This window comes from Dendrobates tinctorius, unplaced genomic scaffold, assembly GCF_039654945.1.
Source record: "Dendrobates tinctorius isolate UK_male_01 unplaced genomic scaffold, ASM3965494v1 ptg000011l, whole genome shotgun sequence".
Lineage (NCBI taxonomy): Eukaryota > Metazoa > Chordata > Amphibia > Anura > Dendrobatidae > Dendrobates > Dendrobates tinctorius.
Window position 1 is genome coordinate 92,500,172 of NW_027361679.1, and position 19,784 is coordinate 92,519,955.

A 19,784-nucleotide genomic window follows, 5' to 3' on the forward strand; every position below is an offset into this window, starting at 1 on the left:
TCAGCAAACTCCAGCCTGGCTTTTTTATGTCTTGGGGTAAGAAGTGGGGTCTTCCTGGGTCTCCTACCATACAGTTCCTTTTCATTCAGACACCGACGGATAGTACGGGTTGACACTGTTGTACCCTCGGACTGCAGGGCAGCTTGAACTTGTTTGGATGTTAGTCGAGGTTCTTTATCCAACATCCGCACAATCTTGTGTTGAAATCTCTTGTCAATTATTTTTCTTTTCCATCCACATCTAGGGAAGTTAGCCACAGTTCCATGGGCTTTAAACTTCTTGATGACACTACGCATGGTAGACACAGGAACATTCAGGTCTTTGGAGATGGACTTGTAGCCTTGAGATTGCTCATGCTTCCTCACAATTTGGTTTCTCAAGTCCTCAGACAGTTCTTTGGTCTTCTTTCTTTTCTCCATGCTCAATGTGGTACACACAAGGACACAGGACAGAGGTTGAGTCAACTTTAATCCATGTCAACTGGCTGCAAGTGTGATTTAGTTATTGCCAACACCTGTTAGGTGCCACAGGTAAGTTACAGGTGCTGTTAATTACACAAATTAGAGAAGCATCACATGATTTTTCGAACAGTGCCAATACTTTTATCCACCCTCTTTTTTATGTTTGGTGTGGAATTATATCCAATTTGGCTTTAGGATAATTCTTTTTGTGTTTTTTCATTTAAGACAAATTAAATGAAGATAATAATACCAAAGAATTTGTGTTTGCAATCATTTTCAGGAAGAAACTGAGTATTATCTGACAGAATTGCAGGGGTGTCAATACTTTTGGCCACAACTGTATATTTAATGGCTGGTTGGTATTGCCTTTTTGTACCTCTCTTCAGGAAGCTATATTGGTATATATTATCTATATGACCCTTCAATTGGAGATGGTTATAAGGGTTCTCTAGTTTTATTACCCTTCCCCTGCCCTATGTATATATTCCCTTTCCTTCCCTACTTTTAGCTTAAAAATTTCAATAAAAACATTTAAACAGAATAAAAAAAAGACATTTCCCAGTGAATGCATTTGTATTGGTTGAAGGCAATTCTGAACAAATAGCCCAAGAGGTGTACGTTCCTTTTTTTTTTTTTTTTTGGGGGGGGGTTATTTATATTGCCTTACATACAAATCATTACTCTGGAAAGGATGTTCCTTAACATATTTCCCAGGAAAATCCATTTTGGTTTAGTTTTTGTATATTTTATTGTGCACCTGTAAAAGTGGCATAACACTCTGACAACATTGTTCACAGCAGTGACCTAGGAGTCAGACGTTTTCAGACGCATTATGGCAACAAAGCTTGGGTTTCCCATAGGCTTACATTGGGCTTGTTGCTTGGGTCGAGCACCCGAGCATTCCAGTTTGCTCGTTCTGAGCAATGAGCCCCCGAGCATTTTAGTGCTCACTAGTCACTAATGACTTCTTCTTCGTATAATGGAGCTTTGAAGAGAACCGGTTAGCCGGATTTACATAGTTACATAGGTTGATAAAAGACCTCGGTCCATCAAGTTCAACTTTTCTCCACCAATTGTACATTTTGTCACTAATTTAATTATAACCCCCAATGTTATGTGTATCAAGGAAATCATCCAGCCCTTTTACACTGACCGTGTTACAAAAGAGCCTACGAATATGAGATACAGTGGTCTGTCAATTATTGAGCTCAAGTCCCTTAGTATCCGATGGATGCCATCTGGGCAGGGGGATTTGTCAGTGTTTAATTGTTTTTAATGATAAGGCCCCATCACACATAGCAAGATCGTTAGCAAGATCGCTGAAACGTCACAGGTTTTATGACACAAAAGTCAGCCTTCGATTTCAGAAGAGAATGCCATGCGATGGGGATGCAAAAGGTGAGTAGTAGTGATGAGCGAATACATTCGGCACTATTCGTTACTTACACGAATAATATGCTATTTGAACTCTTCGTTACACGGCGAGAAATTTGCTATTCGCCTCGGTATATTCAAGTGACCCACCCAGCATGCTTGGCGCTTTATAATCCTATAAAGAAAATGGAGCAAATCAACTCTCCAAAAAATAACAACGCGGTGAAATCAATAAAATATCAAAAATCAGTATACAAATTTTATTAATTCACTCGCTGACCTAAATTCTCATAACAAGACGTTTAAAAGCAGAATACATGGATGAGCGAAAAAAGGGGAAAGAGATCAAGATACAAACTATCCATATGCCGTTCTTAACATGCATCAATAAATGGTACAATATACAAAGTGTATCAACGTGGATGCCCCACATGAAAAATGTTAGGGGGAACATGATAAGTACATATTGCCAAATGTGGCTACTATCCTCTAACTCCAAGATATCACATTGCATCCAAATAGGCACTTCGCATATATATTGTAAACTAAAGAAGTCGTGATCAGAGCATAATACCAACAGTCACTGTTATCTCCTAATTATAAAGTGCCAAAGTGCATCAATATGGAGAGCTCATATATGAACCAACAGCCATAACCCTATTCATTAGAGGAGACATGGTAAATATGCAGTGCCATATGTTACTGCTGTTGAGCAGTTGTTACTGCTCACTGTTTACTGTTAGGCTGTGTGCCCACGTTGTATTTTTTAAGCGTTATTGCCACTTTTTTCTGCAGTGGAAATGCTTAAAAACGCTAACAAAATGCATCCCATGCAATCCTGTGGAATTCCGCAGTTGCTGTGCCAATGCTGCGGATTTTTCCGCTGCGGAATCACATAGCTGAAAAATCCGCCACATGTCCATTAATTTTGTGGAATCGCGCCGCCATAGCATTGCAATGGAATGCTCACTTTATGCATGTGGCTATGCCCACCATGTGTAAAGTGAGCGCTTCATGTGCATATGGTACCCAGGGTCTGGAGGAGAGGAGACTCTCCTCCATGCCCAGGGTACCATATTCTCATAAAAAATAAAATTAAAATAAAAAATAGTGATATACTCACCTTCTAATGGCCCCTGGAGCTCTCCCGCCTCTCAGCCAGCATCTTCCGTTCCCAGGGATGCATTGCGCGAATCACCCCAGATGACGTCACAGTCGCTTGACTGCTATGTCATCTAAGGTGATTCTTGCAATGCATCCCTGTGAATGGAGCTTGCCGGTAGGGTCGCTGAGGGTCGGGGGCGAACAGAAGGTGAGTATATCCCTATTTTTTATTTTTTTAATTATTTTTTACATTCCATCTTTTACTACTGATGCTGCATAGGCAGCATCAGTAGTAAAAAGTTGGTCATACTTATCAAGTACTATGCTTGACAAGTGTGACCAACCTGTCAATCACTTTTCCAAGCGATGCTTCAAATCGCTTTCAAAGTGCTAGCATTCTGCAAGCTAAAAGCGCTTGCAAAACATTAGTGTTTTGCGGGAAAATGCATGCGAATTCTGCATGCGTTTTACCAACGGCAGGGAGTTACGGAAATGCTGCTGAAAATTCCGCAGCATTTATGCAACGTGGGCACTTAGCCTTACTGTTTACTGCTGTTGCTGCTATTACTGCTGATGAGTGGTATAAAATACCACTCATAGTGTGACACAACCAGACCTGGTTGGAGGTTAGGCAGAGGGAGTCACTTATTGGTCTGTTCTTTTATCCCTTTCAACAGCTTGGCTGTGTCGTGAGCTTTATCACCTAAACAGATAAGCTTCAGCAGAATTCCCAACTGGGGAGTAATGAAATTATAAAATTAAAAACATGGGTAATCTGCACATGACTACCAATAAAATTTAATCAAAGCTACTGTAAGTAACAGGAAGTTCCCAAAACAAAGCAGATTTATTTAAAACATAACACACAAAAATAAGAAAAAAAGAATGCAGCTAAAAGATGCATGTAAAAAACACTCAATAATGCAATAAAAAATTGCAAGTAAACTCATTTAGCTAATTGGTGCACAAATGCTGCAGAAAACCTGCAACATCAAAAACTGACTAAAAGCTTATCATATGAACTTAGCCTTACAGAAGCATCTGCAGAAATTTAGCATGTACTGTAGATAGGTTTCGGAAGCCCATTTCTTTCAGTTGAATGTAACAGTCGGAAAAATTTCTGCACTAAATTGGCAACAATTTTTACAAAAATTGTTCAATGGGTCATAGTTCTGAAGATGGTCTAGTGATTATTTTTATGATCAAGGATTTGCCGTAAATAGCAAAAATGTGGGAATGCAAAATAATAGCTTAGTAGCACAAAGACAAATATAACCAGGTGAAGTGATGTACAAAAAGATTGCACCGAAACAATATCAACATTGCAACACAAGGTATGGTTATTCTAAAAAATCTTGAAGCCAAACAAGCCAACATATCACATTTCTTTTCCACTTGAGCTAGGAAGTGAAATGGAACATTACATTTGCATATAGCACCTTCATTCTTCAAATCTGTCACAGGTGTCTCAGGGCCTTCAGACCATCGCTCTGCATCTGACTGCAGAAGGTCTCAGCAGTTTGCTTTGCAAACTTCTTTCTGGGCCTTCTAACTTTAGGACCCAGTGGCAACCTCCCCCTGGCTCTAGTTGACACACATGGATTGACATACATGGATTGAGGTGTATATAACTCCCAACTTGCTGCTGGAAGGCACAGTTGACATTTCTATTTTCAGTTCCCTGTTGTGGCTTGGAGCTATAGCAATCGGCTATCTTCCTCTCTGGTGTTTGCAGGATGTCTGTGTTTCTCTCTGAATCTACTTAACTTAGCTAAGTGTTCCCCCATTTTTGTGTATCCCATCTGTCTTTAGCAGTAGTGGGGACTGACTAGTGCTATCCTGTCCTTCCCGGCTTCAGGGCTTATCGCCAGGGTCAGGCAGGGATTAGGCATCCTGCTCAGCGATAGGTGTGGAACCTATATAGGGATGATAGAGCAGACAGGATGATGCTAGATCTGTCTAGGGGTCTCCACTTCCCCCTTCCCTAGTGTTTGGTTCTCTTTCCCTCATCCCTTCATGTTGCACTTAGCCTTTTTCTACACGTTGCGTGACAAAATCCTTCAAGAACTGGACATTATTGAGAAGCGGCAGATTTTTGGGGATTAACCAACTCATTGGGTCAAGCCCATAATACGAGCCTAGCAATCTTTGGTACATCAATTAAGTTCTATAGGTGTATCCACTGAATGGTTGTATACATTTAATTTCTCCAAGAAAGTGCATTATTCCTTTTGTTATTGATTTCCAAATGATCAACGGTCAGTTCATCTGTTTTATGTGATAGGCATCTTCACACTGTTACAAACGTATATGTAGAAGATTTAGGTTTGCAAGCATCCTTTACAAAATCCGCATTAAAAATATTAAGTTCTGTAAAATTTTTGAAGAATATTCCGTCTTCATATTTTTGTCCTTTTGTTTTAGAAACCTACTTGGCTCCATCAATCTAGTCTTCATTTCTTTTCTTTTGTCACTTCTCAAATGACAGATGATGTGAAATGAATATGTGATAAATATTCTCCATGTGTCTTGTTTTCTAATTAATTTATTGCTCTGGTAGACCAATGTCAACTGTCACCTTGGTGTATAGTCGATGTTTAGATATACTGATTATTGAATAGTTGAGTGAACTCAGCCCATCGATATGCATTCGTTTTGATGCCTTCTTTATCAAGGGGACACTGCAAAAAAGAAATGGAAGTCTGTGAAAAATATGATTTACAGACATCTGTCTCTCTGCCTAAATTAATTATCTGATGAAACTAATTGTACAATTACTGTCGCCACTTCAAACTGTTCTCTTTTTTGTCTCTCTCTCTCTAATATTATATATATATATATATATATATATATATATATATATATATACCGTATATATTATACATACACATACATACATATAAGTCGTGGAATTATGGAAATCGCAGGATTGAAAAACATGTTAATGATATGCAAGTCAAAAAGGAAACAACATTTTACAAATGAGAAGAGGTAGAATGTCTTATTTATGCTTGTAAACTTGGTAGTAGTCCTTGAATTTTTCTAGTCTGACAGCTTCTATGTGCATGTGTGTAGGGAAGGTGACCTGACGGACGGACGGACTAGTCAGAGTGAAGAAAGATAGGTTTGCACAGTGTAGGTAGGAGTCAGTGATTACAGTGGGGAAACAACTAGGAAAGTGTAGTGGACGTGCAGTACCTTGGGATGACCATTAGATGGCAGGGTGGAGTGTGAGCGAAGGACTTTACAGCAGCTTAGGGCTTTAGAAACCGTTGGTCACGGGGGGCGAGGTGACAGTTGGAGTGACAGTTTCAAGGAACCGGGTGAGCTATAAATTCTGAGGGAGGGTTCCAGAAGATTCCAGTCCCCAGGGGGAGCTCAAGTGACAGGAGGACTACGACAGTCTGTGCACTCTGAGGAGAATCCAGACCAGGGGGACTGAGGAGAGAGGACGTCAGGGAGGTGGTCCTGACAGGAAAGGACCGCAGTTGAGACGAGGTACTGGGTGTAAGACACCGTATGTGACACGACGACTGAGCAGTAGAAGCGCTGTTGGTTATTGGGCCTAGGGCGGCCACAGTGGCGGACCTGTCAGGAGCGTCGAACAAGTGAAGGAGGGACAGTACGCATATGTACGTCCCTATTGTAAAAGTACGGTGTGTAAACGGCTCTGGAAACGGAGGGCCGATAAGTGAAGAAACGTGCGGTGTGCTGCGGAGGCCGTCAGGCGGACGGCAAGTAATGAAATAAACTTGGACCTGTTGCACCCAGAATCTGCCTCATCGAGTCTCTGTTATCATCTCTGCGCGGTACAAAAGTAGGACCACCCCCCCAGCTCGGCACCCCACCACCGACGCTACATTTGGCATAGTCGGCAGGATAGACGCCGCTAATACATCATCTTCTGCGGCAGGCCTGCCTCAAAGACTGGAAAAGGACTTGGACTACTCTTTGGATTACAATTACCTGTGGATTACAAATGACCTACCTGTGGAATACAAATGGGAAGCGCTGTGGCGGATCTGTGTGGCCAGCAGAGGATCCGGGGCGGTACCAGGTACTGTGCAGTATGGCGGTGTTGCTTCAGCGCAGAGGAGAGGTCCGGGTGTTTGCAGTCATGTTGAATGGACTGGGACCCCCTCCAACGTATCCCAAAAGGAAGCAGTATGTGCCTGGAGATCGACGCTTCCATATATTGGACCCTGACAGGAGGGTGGAGAGGCCTGCCGACACCTCACCTCACAGAGGGAGTGGCACAGAAGAAAAACTTGGCTGCGGCTGTCTGATGCCATTCGAGTGCTGCCCAACGGACGGTATGAGACTCTGCAGGTGTCGGGGCATCGGCCGCCTAGAGTGGCAGTGGCGGCAGGGGATGGAGCTGTGCCAGAATTCGCCCTCAGAGCCACGGGAGAGCAGCGGGATGCTGAGCTGGGGAGCTGAGCCTGAGCGGAGTCAGCGAGAATGGCCGCCACCAATACCAGCAGAGGACTTCTCAGCGGAGCCCCCGAGTTTGGGGGAAAGACCCGCGGGACAGTGGAGCGAGGGACGGAGGCTGCGGGTGAAGCCGCGTATTGATGTGATGGAGGCCGCAGCGCCGGGGAAGGTGAGAGTACCCCCGGCACCACCAGTGCCTCCGCCAGCGGCCCTCATCATTCCGCCGCAGCACGCTGCCCCCTGCGCACCGGAAGGCCTGGGTACATCGGGCCCAGTGGTGTATGCAGAGTTGTGCGAGGCCCCTGCTCAAGTCCCTGAGGTACCCCGCCTGGAGCCGCCAGTGCGGAAGTCATCCAAAGAAGACGCTGCTGCGTTCCCCCTGCTGATAGCAGCTGCGTCGTTGGAACCGGCCGTTACTCCGGCTCCATTGGAAGTAGTGGATGCGGCCTGTCCTGAGGCCGCGGTTATGCCGCTGCTGAAGTCGACTGCGGCCGACTTAGTGGGCCTTGTGATTCCAGCCTCCAAGGACCCGGTTGTCCCCATTTGCCACCTGGCCCCAGCGGCTGTTGAGCCGCAGGAATCATCGGCCGCCTCTGATCCACGTCCTTCCTCGGTTAAGTCCCGCCCACCGGACTCCAGAGATCATGCCGGACCCTCTGTTTGGGTCGCAGGAGTTATAGAGAAGAAGAGGGCCAGGGGGCAGGAAGTCTGGAACCTGCTCCATGAGAGGGGAGAGGCTGGCATGGCGGCTGCACGACCCCCGGGACGGCTCGTTTATACTATCTTGCAGAAAGGGACACTTCTTGCATCCTGGGAGCTCCACGGTTGTGGGGTCCCATACTACTGACCACCGAAAGGAGGATTGAACTGTCAGGAGTTCGTTGCCCCGTTGTGCAGGTCAAAAGGACAGTTCGCGGTCAGCTTTTAAAAAAAAAAAAGAAATGTTTATCTGTGATTTTTATGTCTGTTTTTCTATGTTCCTCTTACAGGATAGTTTGTGTTTACTTGTTAGACTGACAGAGCGGGGATACTTAGAAGAGAGGGAGTGTCCATGTCCAAGGAAGGGGGGAGAAAGAAGACATGCAATGTTATGTTGTTATATGTTGGTTTTAAAATGAGCAAAAGAAAACGGAAAAAAAAAATTTATAAAAAAATGGGGTACTTGTGCTATTATAAAGTTGTATGATGTATAATATGCAAAGTAAAATGCAACAGGTCCGGGTAAGGGAAGGTCTGCGGGACCAAAGGAAAGTGTGAGATCCGGTAGGGATCTAAGAGTTGAGGAGGTCTGGGAGACCGGGACGCCGACCATGACATGTAATTGAAAGAAGGAAAATGAGTTGGAAGACGTGAGAAAGACAGCCGTCCTAGGTCAGGTCCCCAACACCACGGACACCCCTGAAGAAGGAAAGGCGGGCGCCGGCAATGATCTGGTAGGTGAGTGGCCTCGATCATGGCGTACTGGATAGTGAAAGGTAACAGTAGGGGAGAGTAGGGGAAAGATACACGCCGTAGAGAGAATACGGGTGTACCTTGCCCAATTTGAAAGACGTTGTCATGTGGCGTGCGCGCTGGTGAGTAGCAGTAGGCTGCTCAGAGCATAGTGCTCCCAGTATGGTTCGGCCCCCGCAGATAGTGGGTTTGGCTCAACTTCTGGTCCGACAACAGAATGTAGGTGTAGATTCAGAATGACGAAGGCAGGGATGACGATTGTCGAGGACGACAATGGACAAAGGAAGGTGGAGTGTAGGGAAGGTGACCTGACGGACGGACGGACTAGTCAGAGTGAAAAAAGATAGGTTTGCACAGTGTAGGTAGGAGTCAGTGATTACAGTGGGGAAACAACTAGGAAAGTGTAGTGGACGTGCAGTACCTTGGGATGACCATTAGATGGCAGGGTGGAGTGTGAGCGAAGGACTTTACAGCAGCTTAGGGCTTTAGAAACCGTTGGTCATGGGGGGCGAGGTGACAGTTGGAGTGACAGTTTCAAGGAACCGGGTGAGCTATAAATTCTGAGGGAGGGTTCCAGAAGATTCCAGTCCCCAGGGGGAGCTCAAGTGACAGGAGTACTACGACAGTCTGTGCACTCTGAGGAGAATCCAGACCAGGGGGACTGAGGAGAGAGGACGTCAGGGGGGTGGTCCTGACAGGAAAGGACCGCAGTTGAGACGAGGTACTGGGTGTAAGACACCGTATGTGACACGACGACTGAGCAGTAGAAGCGCTGTTGGTTATTGGGCCTAGGGCGGCCACAGTGGCGGACCTGTCAGGAGCGTCGAACAAGTGAAGGAGGGACAGTACGCATATGTACATCCCTATTGTAAAAGTACGGTGTGTAAACGGCTCTGGAAACGGAGGGCCGATAAGTGAAGAAACGTGCGGTGTGCTGCGGAGGCCGTCAGGCGGACGGCAAGTAATGAAATAAACTTGGACCTGTTGCACCCAGAATCTGCCTCATCGAGTCTCTGTTATCATCTCTGCGCGGTACAAAAGTAGGACCACCCCCCCCAGCTCGGCACCCCACCACCGACGCTACATGTGTGTGAATGCTTCTTATTTCCTACTTTTCTTTTAAGGCTGGCCACCTAATTAACTTTTCCTTCTCTTTTTGAGTTGCCAGCTAGAAACAATGTACCAATACCAAGGAAAATATATCTTTGTATAACAATCTGAATAATAGTATTGGAATGTAACACATTTCCTTACCTGCAGTAGTCCAGGTGCAGCAGGGTGTCTGCTCTGACCTTATAAGAGACAGGCCAGGAGCCTGCTGGTGTTACATAGTGAATACTGCAAAGAATTGTGGGAGTCTGCATGTGTAACCATTAGCGGCAAAAAGGGTGGATAGTTGTGAGGTCTTGCCTTTGACCATGTTCAATGGATATGCAACAGCCTGATGTACAGTAAAAGGCTTATGTTGAGCAAAATGTGGATTTTTACTTATTGTTATTTTCTTTTGCTGAAGAAAACAACAGCTTAAAATAAACTCCTTTGGAATATTTTTGCATCTATCAAAGACTTTCATTCTGAAAAACCCCATGCTTCACAACAATTATCTCGATTTAGTCACACAGCAATACACACATTTATACTCCTTGGTATGTTATAAGTGTAGTTTTAAACGGTTAACTGAGGAATGTTCTGCCATGCTGAATGCACTTAGGCATGCAAATCATCAAGATACGCTGCTGGCAGCTCCCTTTGCAATTGCTGACCAATTACATCCCCAATGTGCTCTTTGGGAAACAAGTACAGAGATGCTGCAAGCCATAGTCTTATGTTTAAGCTACACAAGCGGCTCAAAGTAGTGTGACCAACATGGGCCTGGTGTTGTCATTTTGAAAAACAGCTTCTTGGACACTTTGGAGAATTGGCCATATCTCTAGTTTCTGGTGCATCATTGCAACCTACACCATAATCCCAGGAGTAGGATTGGTGTGATATTCCCTCATGAAGGTCTCTTTATGACATTGATTATGTAGTCTCCAGATGAACACTGGATGCTGGAATGGAGCAACTGAGATCCATTTTCCTCAGCAATTACTCACTCTTTAGTTTTGGAAGCAACGATAACTGAAGAGTGGTCTGAAGACCACGTGGCCAGCACCATAAAAAAGCTTTCCTGACAAGAAACTTCACAGAAAGTACAGAAATTGGATCAGTGAAAAAGACATTGAAATTTTGAGTACCCTATAGTGAAACCCCTCTGGAGAGATATATCCCTCCTCATTAACTCTCTTCTCCCCAAACCTATCACACTCTCTCCTCAACTAGCCTTGTTGTCCCTCAACTCTCAAGAGATAGAACATTCAGCCATCCCGTTAATCATCCATATACTCCTAGTCACAAAAAGCTCCATAGCCTTTCATTGGAAGAGACCTGATCCTCCAAAAATTCAGGACATTAAAGAGAGAATCGCACGCCACAAGTCCTTCGAGCTAAAAATAGCTACAGTTAACAACAAACTTGATAAATTCACAAGTAAATGGTTCAGATGGATCAACTTATTCCCTCTGAGTTAAAGTTCTTCTCTGGACACTTAAATGAAGCTTTTGTCTTATGTGGTTACTAGATTTGCATACAAGATTGCAAACTGTTATTGCTTTGTTTGATGTATAATCTATCAGATACCATGAATATGACAGGACCACTTGGTCCCTCCCTTTGTTCCCCATCCCCATTCCCTCCCCCACCCTCCCTTCCCCTCTTCCAATCTCCCTTCCCCTCTTCCAATCTCCCTTCCCTTCCCCATCATTGTTAAAATCCTCAATAAAATTATTTGGAAAAGAAATTTTGAGTACATGGTCAGGAAACTCCCCAGATCTCAATCATATTGATAACAGGGGTCAAACCTCAAAAAGAGAGTGGACAAACAAAAACACCGAATTTTTGATAAAGTCCAAGCAATGATTAAACAAGAATGGATTGTCATCAGTCAAGATTTGGCCCAGAAACTGATATCCAGCAGTGTGAAATGCAGAAGTCATAACAAATAAAGGCCAGCACTCTAGATATTAAGGCTGTGTTCACACGTAACGTGTTTTTTTGCGTTTTCGCGGCATAGGCAGCATCAATAGTAAAAAGTTGGTCACACTTGTCAAGCACTATGCTTGACGAGTGTGACCAACCTGTCAATCAATTTCCAAGCAATGCTACAGATCACTTGGAAAGTGCTAGCATTCTGTAAGCTAATTACACTTGCAAAACGCTAGTTTTACACGGGAATTGCGCATGTGAATTTCCCGTGATCTTCCCGCAGCAGGGAGTTGCGGAATTGCCGCGGAAATTTCCGTGACAATTCCGCACGTGTGCACATAGCCTTAGTCTTTGCAGAAACAATGTATTTGTGAGTATAAGTGTAAAAACTTATGAAATGCTTATAACTGTATTTCTAAAAAGTCTGAAGGAGCAAACTTTGACACAATTTTGGTCTTCACGGTCTCAAACTTTTGTCTATGACTGTACATACAAGTTAAATATTCCTTTGAGGATCACCTTAAAGGGGTGGTCCTTTGAACAAAGTACATTTTAATCACTAGATCTTCAAATAAAAATAAGTTGTACAATTGGATTTGTTTAAAGAAATGTTCCTGTGCGAAGATAATCTTAATAATATTCTCCTAGTTCCTGTGCTAAGATAATCTTATTAATATTCTCCTAATTCCTGTGCTAAGATCATCATATTATTCCCCTAATGGCTGTGTCTAATCATTAAGGAACATTGTGGTTTGGTCACATGATCTGTGATGTAAGGTCCTGAAAAAGGATAGTCTCTGTGTTGGAAGGTCCTGTGAGTGGACCGGATTGCTGAAGAGCACAGGGTGAGACCATGTATCTGCAGAGCCTGTGTCGACAAACTGTGGTGGGGAAGCTACCGTCCTGAGGGTTTGGCCTGTGGTACAAGTCATCGTCCGGGACAGTGTTCCCAGTTAGGCTACTTCCCCAGAAGCTAGGATTGACAAAAAGGCAGCGTGTGGAGCGGAGCTCCAGTAAGGTAACCAGAGTATGGGGGACTGTGTGCACTGAGGAGGGTCAGTTAATGAACTGTGCAGTCACCCATGGTAACTGGGCGAAGTGAGGTCCAACGTGTTTAGAGAATGCAATCTAATGTTGTGTCATGGAGTAAACCTGTGAAAGAGACTTTGGCACAGTGTGCGGTCGCTCACGGTAACTGGGCAAAGAAGTCTGGCGTGTTTAGTAACTGCGAGTTAAAGTCGTGAATAGAGTTGAGCGAAACGGGTCGGTCATATTCAAAAGTCGGCGACTTTCATTGAAGTCGGGTTTCATGAAACGAAACCCGACCATAGCGTGAGGTCGGCCACGAGGTCGGCGACCAGAGCACCAAAGTCGCGTTTCAAAAGTTGCTTCCAGCGCCCTTTTTCAGCCAATGATGGAGGACGCACACTGTGGGCAACGCGATGGCATAGGCATCGGTCACCACCATCTTTGAGAAGGGCATGCAAGTGATTGGCTGGATTTGTGTGGCGTCACAGGGGCTATAAAAGGTCAGGAATGCCGACCGCCATCTTACTTCTGCCGATCTTAGCATTAGGGAGAGGTTGCTGCTGCTGATTCAGAATAAGGGAGAGCGTTAGGCAGGGAAGAAGAACCAAAAAACTGCTTCTGCTGTTAATAACACAACACTTTGTGTGCAGTGACAGGGGAGACTCTATTTTTGTGCATCAGCTCTGTTGGTTATTAGGCTGCCTTATAAGGCTCCCTGATAGCTGCATTGCTGTTTGCACACTGCTGTGCAAACTGCTTTTTTAAAAGCAAAAATACTTTTCTTCCACTTTTCTGCACAGTTACCAAGCATTCATTTTTCCACCCTTTTGTGTGTGCACTGTGCAGCAGTCCTGCTTATTAGGCTGCCTGCGTCCATACTTGGACTGAGAGCATCAATGTCAGCGTCCTCAAATCTCTAGTGAGATCCAAATTCTCACCAATCCTATAGACACCCTCCACCTTGTCATACACCATCCAATTTCAACCTGTTAAATTGAGGTGTAATCTCTATTTGGCCTGAGACAATAGTTCAGCGTCCTCAAATCTCTAGTGAGATCCAAATTCTCACCAATCCTATAGACACCCTCCACCTTGTCATACACCATCCAATTTCAGCCTGTTACATTGCGGTGTAATCTCTCCTGGGCCTGAGACAATAGTTCAGCGTCCTCAAATCTATAGTGAGATTCAAATTCTCACCAATCCTATAGACACCCTCCACCTTGTCATACATCATCCAATTTCAGCCCGTTATATTGAGATGTAATCTCTCCTGGGCCTGAGACAATAGTTCTGCGTCCTTAAATCTATAGTGAGACTCAAAATCTCACCAATCCTATAAACACCCTCCATCTTGTCATACACCATCCAATTTCAGCCTGTTACATTGAGGTGTAATCTCTCCTGGGCCTGAAACAATAGTTCAGCGTCCTCAAATCTATAGTGAGATTCAAATTCTCACCAATCCTATAGACACCCTCCACCCAGTGGCGTAGCGTGGGGAGGAGCAGGGGGGTGGTCCGCCCCAGGCGACACATGTGTGGGGGCGGCGCGGCAGCAGCAGCAATTCCTCTCCTCTGTGGGAGAAGCGTGGAGCCTGGACTCACTGACTGTACATTTCGGCCTGCGGGGCTGTGCAGTGAGGGGTTAATGCAGCCTCTTCTTCCCACCCTTCCTCCATACTTCTCCTCCGCCTATCCGGAGCCGCTGCATCCCTGCTACCTAGCAGCTTCTCCCTCCTCTCCGCCTGGACCCTCAGTGAGTGGCGCTGCGCTGGGCAGAGGCAGTGCTGACATCAGCCCCGCTGCACTGGAGGACTGTGACGGTGGGATGGTCACGGCTGCCAGGAATGTGATGCATACAAGGAGCCATGTTAGGAAGAGCCGAGCAGTGAGCTGGTGAGTGCGGGGCTGGGGTAGGGTGGTCTGCGGCTGCCCCCGGCAGCCCTGTGTGCAGGCAGCTGTCATCCTCATCACAGGCTGCGCTAGGTGTGTGTCTGCCTCCATTGTGTTCAGTTATGTGCCACCAACACCGCTGCCTGTGTGTCACCTTGTGCAGCAGCGAAAGGATCTGCGCCTGCAGCCACACTGTGTGTGTGTATGTACACCTGTGTGTGTGTGTACGCCTGTGTGTGTGTATCCACCTATGTGTGTGTATGCCTGTGTGTGTCTGTGTGTGTATGTATACACCTGTGTGTGTGTACGCCTGTGTATCCACCTATGTGTCTGTGTATGCCTGTGTTTGTGTATGCCTGTGTGTGTGCGTCTGTGTGTGTATGTACACTAGGGTGACCGGATCTCATATGGGGGAAAAAAATGTCAGAATCTTGTCCGTCTGGACCCCACAAAACGATTCGCCTTTCCAGATATTGAGATAGCCAAAATTTGAGCTCGATCAAACGACGTTAACCCGTGCCGCTCGTCGCTCAAATTTTGAAAAAATCCAAATTGAGGTATTTTAAGATTTAGGTATTTTGCATAGTCTGTTAGACTATAAAGAATGTGACAACAACATTGCAGAAATAGCCCTGACCAAATTTTCGAACCATTTGTGGTATTTGAATGCAGAGTTGGTGGGATTATCGTTTTTTGATCCCACCATTACAGACAATGAAAAGTTGTTAATGGCTAATAAATTGCTCAGTAGCACAGATGAACCATCAGAGCACGCTAACCTACATGAGTTGATAATTTTACATAGTTATCTAATCTATTCTAGAGCTTTTGTTAAAGTAGTTTTTGAAACGTCAGAATATAATGCTCGGCATTTGCTTACAACTTGCAGGACATATTGCTTTTGTTCTTCATCTTTTGTCAGAAGGTCGTTAAAGTCGGTTACTTCCTACCTCTTTTAATTTTTCTTTCCTAACATTTGGATTTACAACCCTAGCGTGCTCTGATGGGTCATCTGTGCTACTGAGCAATTTATTAGCCATCAACAACTTTTCATTGTCTGTAATGGTGGTATCAAAAAACGATAATCCCACCAACTCTGCATTCAAATACCACAAATGGTTCGAAAATTTGGTCAGGGCTATTTCTGCAATGTTGTTGTCACATTCTTTATAGTCTAACAGACTATGCAAAATACCTGTCATGGTATCTGGAATTTTGGTCTGACAAGCAAAGGGTTAATGTCATGGTATCTGGAATTTTGGTCTGACAAGCGAAGGGTTAATGCTTGGAGCCTCTCTTCGGTCTCAGGGAGGGTATTTATGGCCACAGGCGAGCAACCTTCCCTGTCGTTTATACTTCATACCTGAGTGTGTCCGACCCTGCCTTTGCTAAGTGCCTCTCGCCTGTTTTCCGTGTTTGTTGTGTGTATGACCTGGTCTGGATTTTGGTTTCTGTCTCTTGGCTTTCTGATTTTGTACCGTGCAGCCCGACCCGTGTTTCTGATCTCTGGCTTCCCAAGACTACTCTCTGACTTTCTGATTTTGTACTGTGCAGCCTGACCCGTGCCTGACCTCCTGCTTCCCTGACCATTCTTGTTCTTCCTGACTCTGTACCGCATTGATTCTCCTGTGTATGACTTCTGGCTTGCCCGACCATTGCTACTGTGTAAACTCCTGGCTTTCTGAGCCCTCTGCCTGTCACTACAGCGTCCCTGTGATAAGCTCCACCCCCTCTGACGTCACAGGTCACGTGGTGCTAGGTCCTACAGCTTCTGAGTGCTTCTATAAGCGCTCTGCCCCCTCCACAGGTCCTGCGATATTCCAGTCTGTGTTGCTGACAGCCCTGTGGTCCGAGTTCCTACGCCGGGACCGCTGACCGGTCACGCTACCCTCCTGCAGATAAGGGTAAGCGTGATATTATAAACGACCTTATTTCTTTTTCCTCCCCCCCACTCATCCTTCTGTTACTACCTGTGTGTGAGTGTGTGGTGGGTCTGCTGCAGTCATGGACCCGATGCAGGCATTGTCAGAGCAAGTGAAGCAGCTCTCTCAAATGTTCCAAAAGATGAGTGTTGAACAGCGCAGTATGGCTCATACCCAGCAGCAGCTGATTAACACTATGCAAGGGGCTATGTCTTCCGAGAGTAGGGATGTATCCCTTACGTCCCCTGAATCCCCGGTTAAACTGCCTGACTCCTTTTCTGGAGACAAAAAGGAGTTCAGAGCATTCCGGGAGGGGTGTAAATTATTTTTCTCCCTGAGACCTCGCTCATCCGGGGGAGAATTTCAGAGGGTGGGGGTAGTTTTCTCCCTGTTGCGAGGTGCCCCACAAGCCTGGGCATTTTCGCTAGCACCCACAGCACCAGAACGTATGACTGTGGATGCGTTTTTTGAGGCCTTGGGCCGTATCTATGATGAGCCTGATAGAGTACGCCTGGCGGAAGACATGGTGATGAGCGCACGTCAGGGTCGGCACTCTGCAGAGTGGTATTGTTCTGAGTTTCGGCGGTGGGCAGCGGAAGTCACCTGGGATGATGCGGCTCTCCGCTGTCTATTCCGTAGGGGCTTAGCGGAACGCCTTCAGGACGCCCTAGCTCTGCATCCGCCTCCTGATACCCTGGAAGATGCCATGACACAGGCAGTTCGGATGGATCGACGGTTAAGGGCCAGAGGGGTGATGCAATCTGAGTCCCCTCTGTTCACTGGGAGCAAGGAAGTTGGGGCCAGTGCAATCCCCATGGAGATTGGTGCCACATCCATCAAAGAGAAAGAGAGGAGACGCCGGCACGATAAACAGCTGTGCTTTTATTGTGGAGAAGCAGGACATTGGAGGAGAGACTGTCCATCCTGTCCCTCGTCTTCCCAGCCGTCGGGAAACTACTAGGTCTGGGTAGTGATCGAGGAGGCTGCCCAGACCCGCAGGTACCTTTTTCCTCATGCCCCAAGCTGTTGCTTGATGTTGAACTGCTGGTAGACAAATGTCGTTTTTTTTCCACAGCTTTGGTGGACTGCGGTTCCTCTCTAAACCTGGTCAGTGCCAGCACCGTCTCCAGGGCCAAGATAGGGACAGTCAGGTTAGAGACCCCGTTGAAAATTGTGGCAATTGACTCCTCCCCTCTCACCCGTTCGGGGATTCGTTATGCCACCAATACCTTTGTGTTACAGGTTGGCTCCTCTCATGTGGAGTAGATGAAATGTTTCATTATGGATAATCTACCTGAAGGGCTGGTGTTGGGTATGCCGTGGCTTCAGCGGCACAACCCAGTAATTGACTGGGAAAGGGGGGTAATTGTTAAATGGGGTCTGAAATGTGATGACTGTTCCTATAAAGCTGTGTGTTGTGTTTCCCCTGCAAATACTGTCTTGGAGTCTTCTGTGTGTCTGGAGGGCATTCCGGAGTGCCTGAAAGACTTCGAGGATGTGTTCTCCGAAAGCGAGGCCGAGGCATTACCCCCACATAGGCCTTTTGATTGTAACATTGATTTAGTCCCAGGGGCCAAATTACCCAAAGCCCGTCTGTTTAATTTGTCTGGGCCTGAACGCTTGGCAATGAAAGAGTATATAAAGGAAAGTCTCCGTAAAGGGCATATCAGACCGTCGGTCTCTCCAATAGCAGCGGGGTTCTTTTTTGTTAAAAAGAAAGATGGTGGCCTGCGTCCCTGCCTCGACTTTCGGGAACTCAATAAAATCACTGTTAAAAATGCTTATCCCTTACCGCTGATTCCCGATCTGTGCAATCAGCTCTCGGGAGCAAAATGGTTCTCCAAACTAGACCTTAGGGGGGCTTATAATCTTATCAGGATTAAAGAGGGGGATGAATGGAAAATGGCATTTCTAACTACTGAAGGGTTGTTTGAGAATCTGGTGATGCCGTTCGGTCTCGCCAACGCACCAGCCATTTTTCAGAATTTTATTAATGTGATTTTTGCAGACCTGATTGGTCGCTTTGTTGTCATTTATTTAGATGATATCTTGGTTTTCTCCACAGACGAGCAGTCTCACCTATCTCATGTTAAGATTGTTCTCCAGAGACTCAGGGAGAACCAATTGTTTGTTAAATTAGAAAAGTGTACCTTTTTTGTGCAGGAGTTAACTTTTCTAGGGCTGATCATTTCCCCACAGGGGTTTCGTATGGATCCCAAAAAGGTGCAGGCCATTGCGGATTGGGTCCAACCCCAGGACCTGAAGGGCCTGCAGCGTTTTCTAGGGTTTGCAAATTATTATCGGAGGTTTATCAAGGGTTTTTCTCAGATAGTAAAACCTATTACCGATCTCACATGTAAGGGGGCCGATACAAAAAATTGGTCCCTTCCGGCCAAACAAGCTTTTGTGAGTCTGAAGAATTACTTTATGTCCGCGCCAGTTCTGGTGCAGCCTAATCCGTCACAGCCGTTTGTGGTAGAGGTGGATGCGTCCGAAGTGGGGGTGGGGGCTGTTTTGTCTCAAGGTTCGGCTACATTAACTAATCTCAGACCCTGTGCTTTTTTTTCCAAGAAGTTCTCTCCGGCAGAGAGAAATTATGATGTGGGGAACAGAGAGCTCTTGGCTATAAAACTAGCGTTTGAAGAATGGAGGCATTTTTTGGAGGGGGCAGAACATCCAATTACGGTTATCACTGACCATAAAAATTTGGAGTACATTAACACAGCAAAAAGGTTGACTCCCAGACAGGCTCGGTGGTCACTTTTTTTTTCCCGGTTCCAGTTCTCCATAACTTTCCGGCCTGGTTCTAAGAACGTGAAGGCGGACGCATTGTCACGAAGTTTCGAACCTCTTTCTGCCCCCGATCCTCCCTCGTCCATTCTTCAACCCGGGGTGGTGATAGCCGAGCTTTCGTCAAAGTTGGAGCGGGAGATTGTGGGGGCTCAATCTTTAGCTCCAAGGGCCAAGCCGCCTAATAAATTGTTTGTACCACAGGTCTTACGGTCCAAGCTCTTACGAGAGTTTCACGATTCTAAGTTGGGGGCCCACCCAGGTATTACGGCCACTTGTGAGGCGGTAAAGAGAATGTT

General features: G+C 45.7%; 1 protein-coding gene across 1 annotated transcript in view; it reads right to left on the reverse strand.

The window, feature by feature from the left end:
• Positions 1 to 2,081: 2,081 nt before the first annotated feature.
• LOC141048801 (beta-1,4-galactosyltransferase 1-like) overlaps positions 2,082 to 19,784 on the reverse strand; it is a 321,075-nt gene continuing 303,372 nt past the window's right edge. The window contains exon 7 of the mRNA XM_073544807.1: positions 2,082 to 5,620. Coding sequence (XP_073400908.1) covers positions 5,485 to 5,620 — 136 coding nt within the window. The 3' untranslated portion in view covers positions 2,082 to 5,484. The remainder of the gene's footprint in view (positions 5,621 to 19,784) is intronic.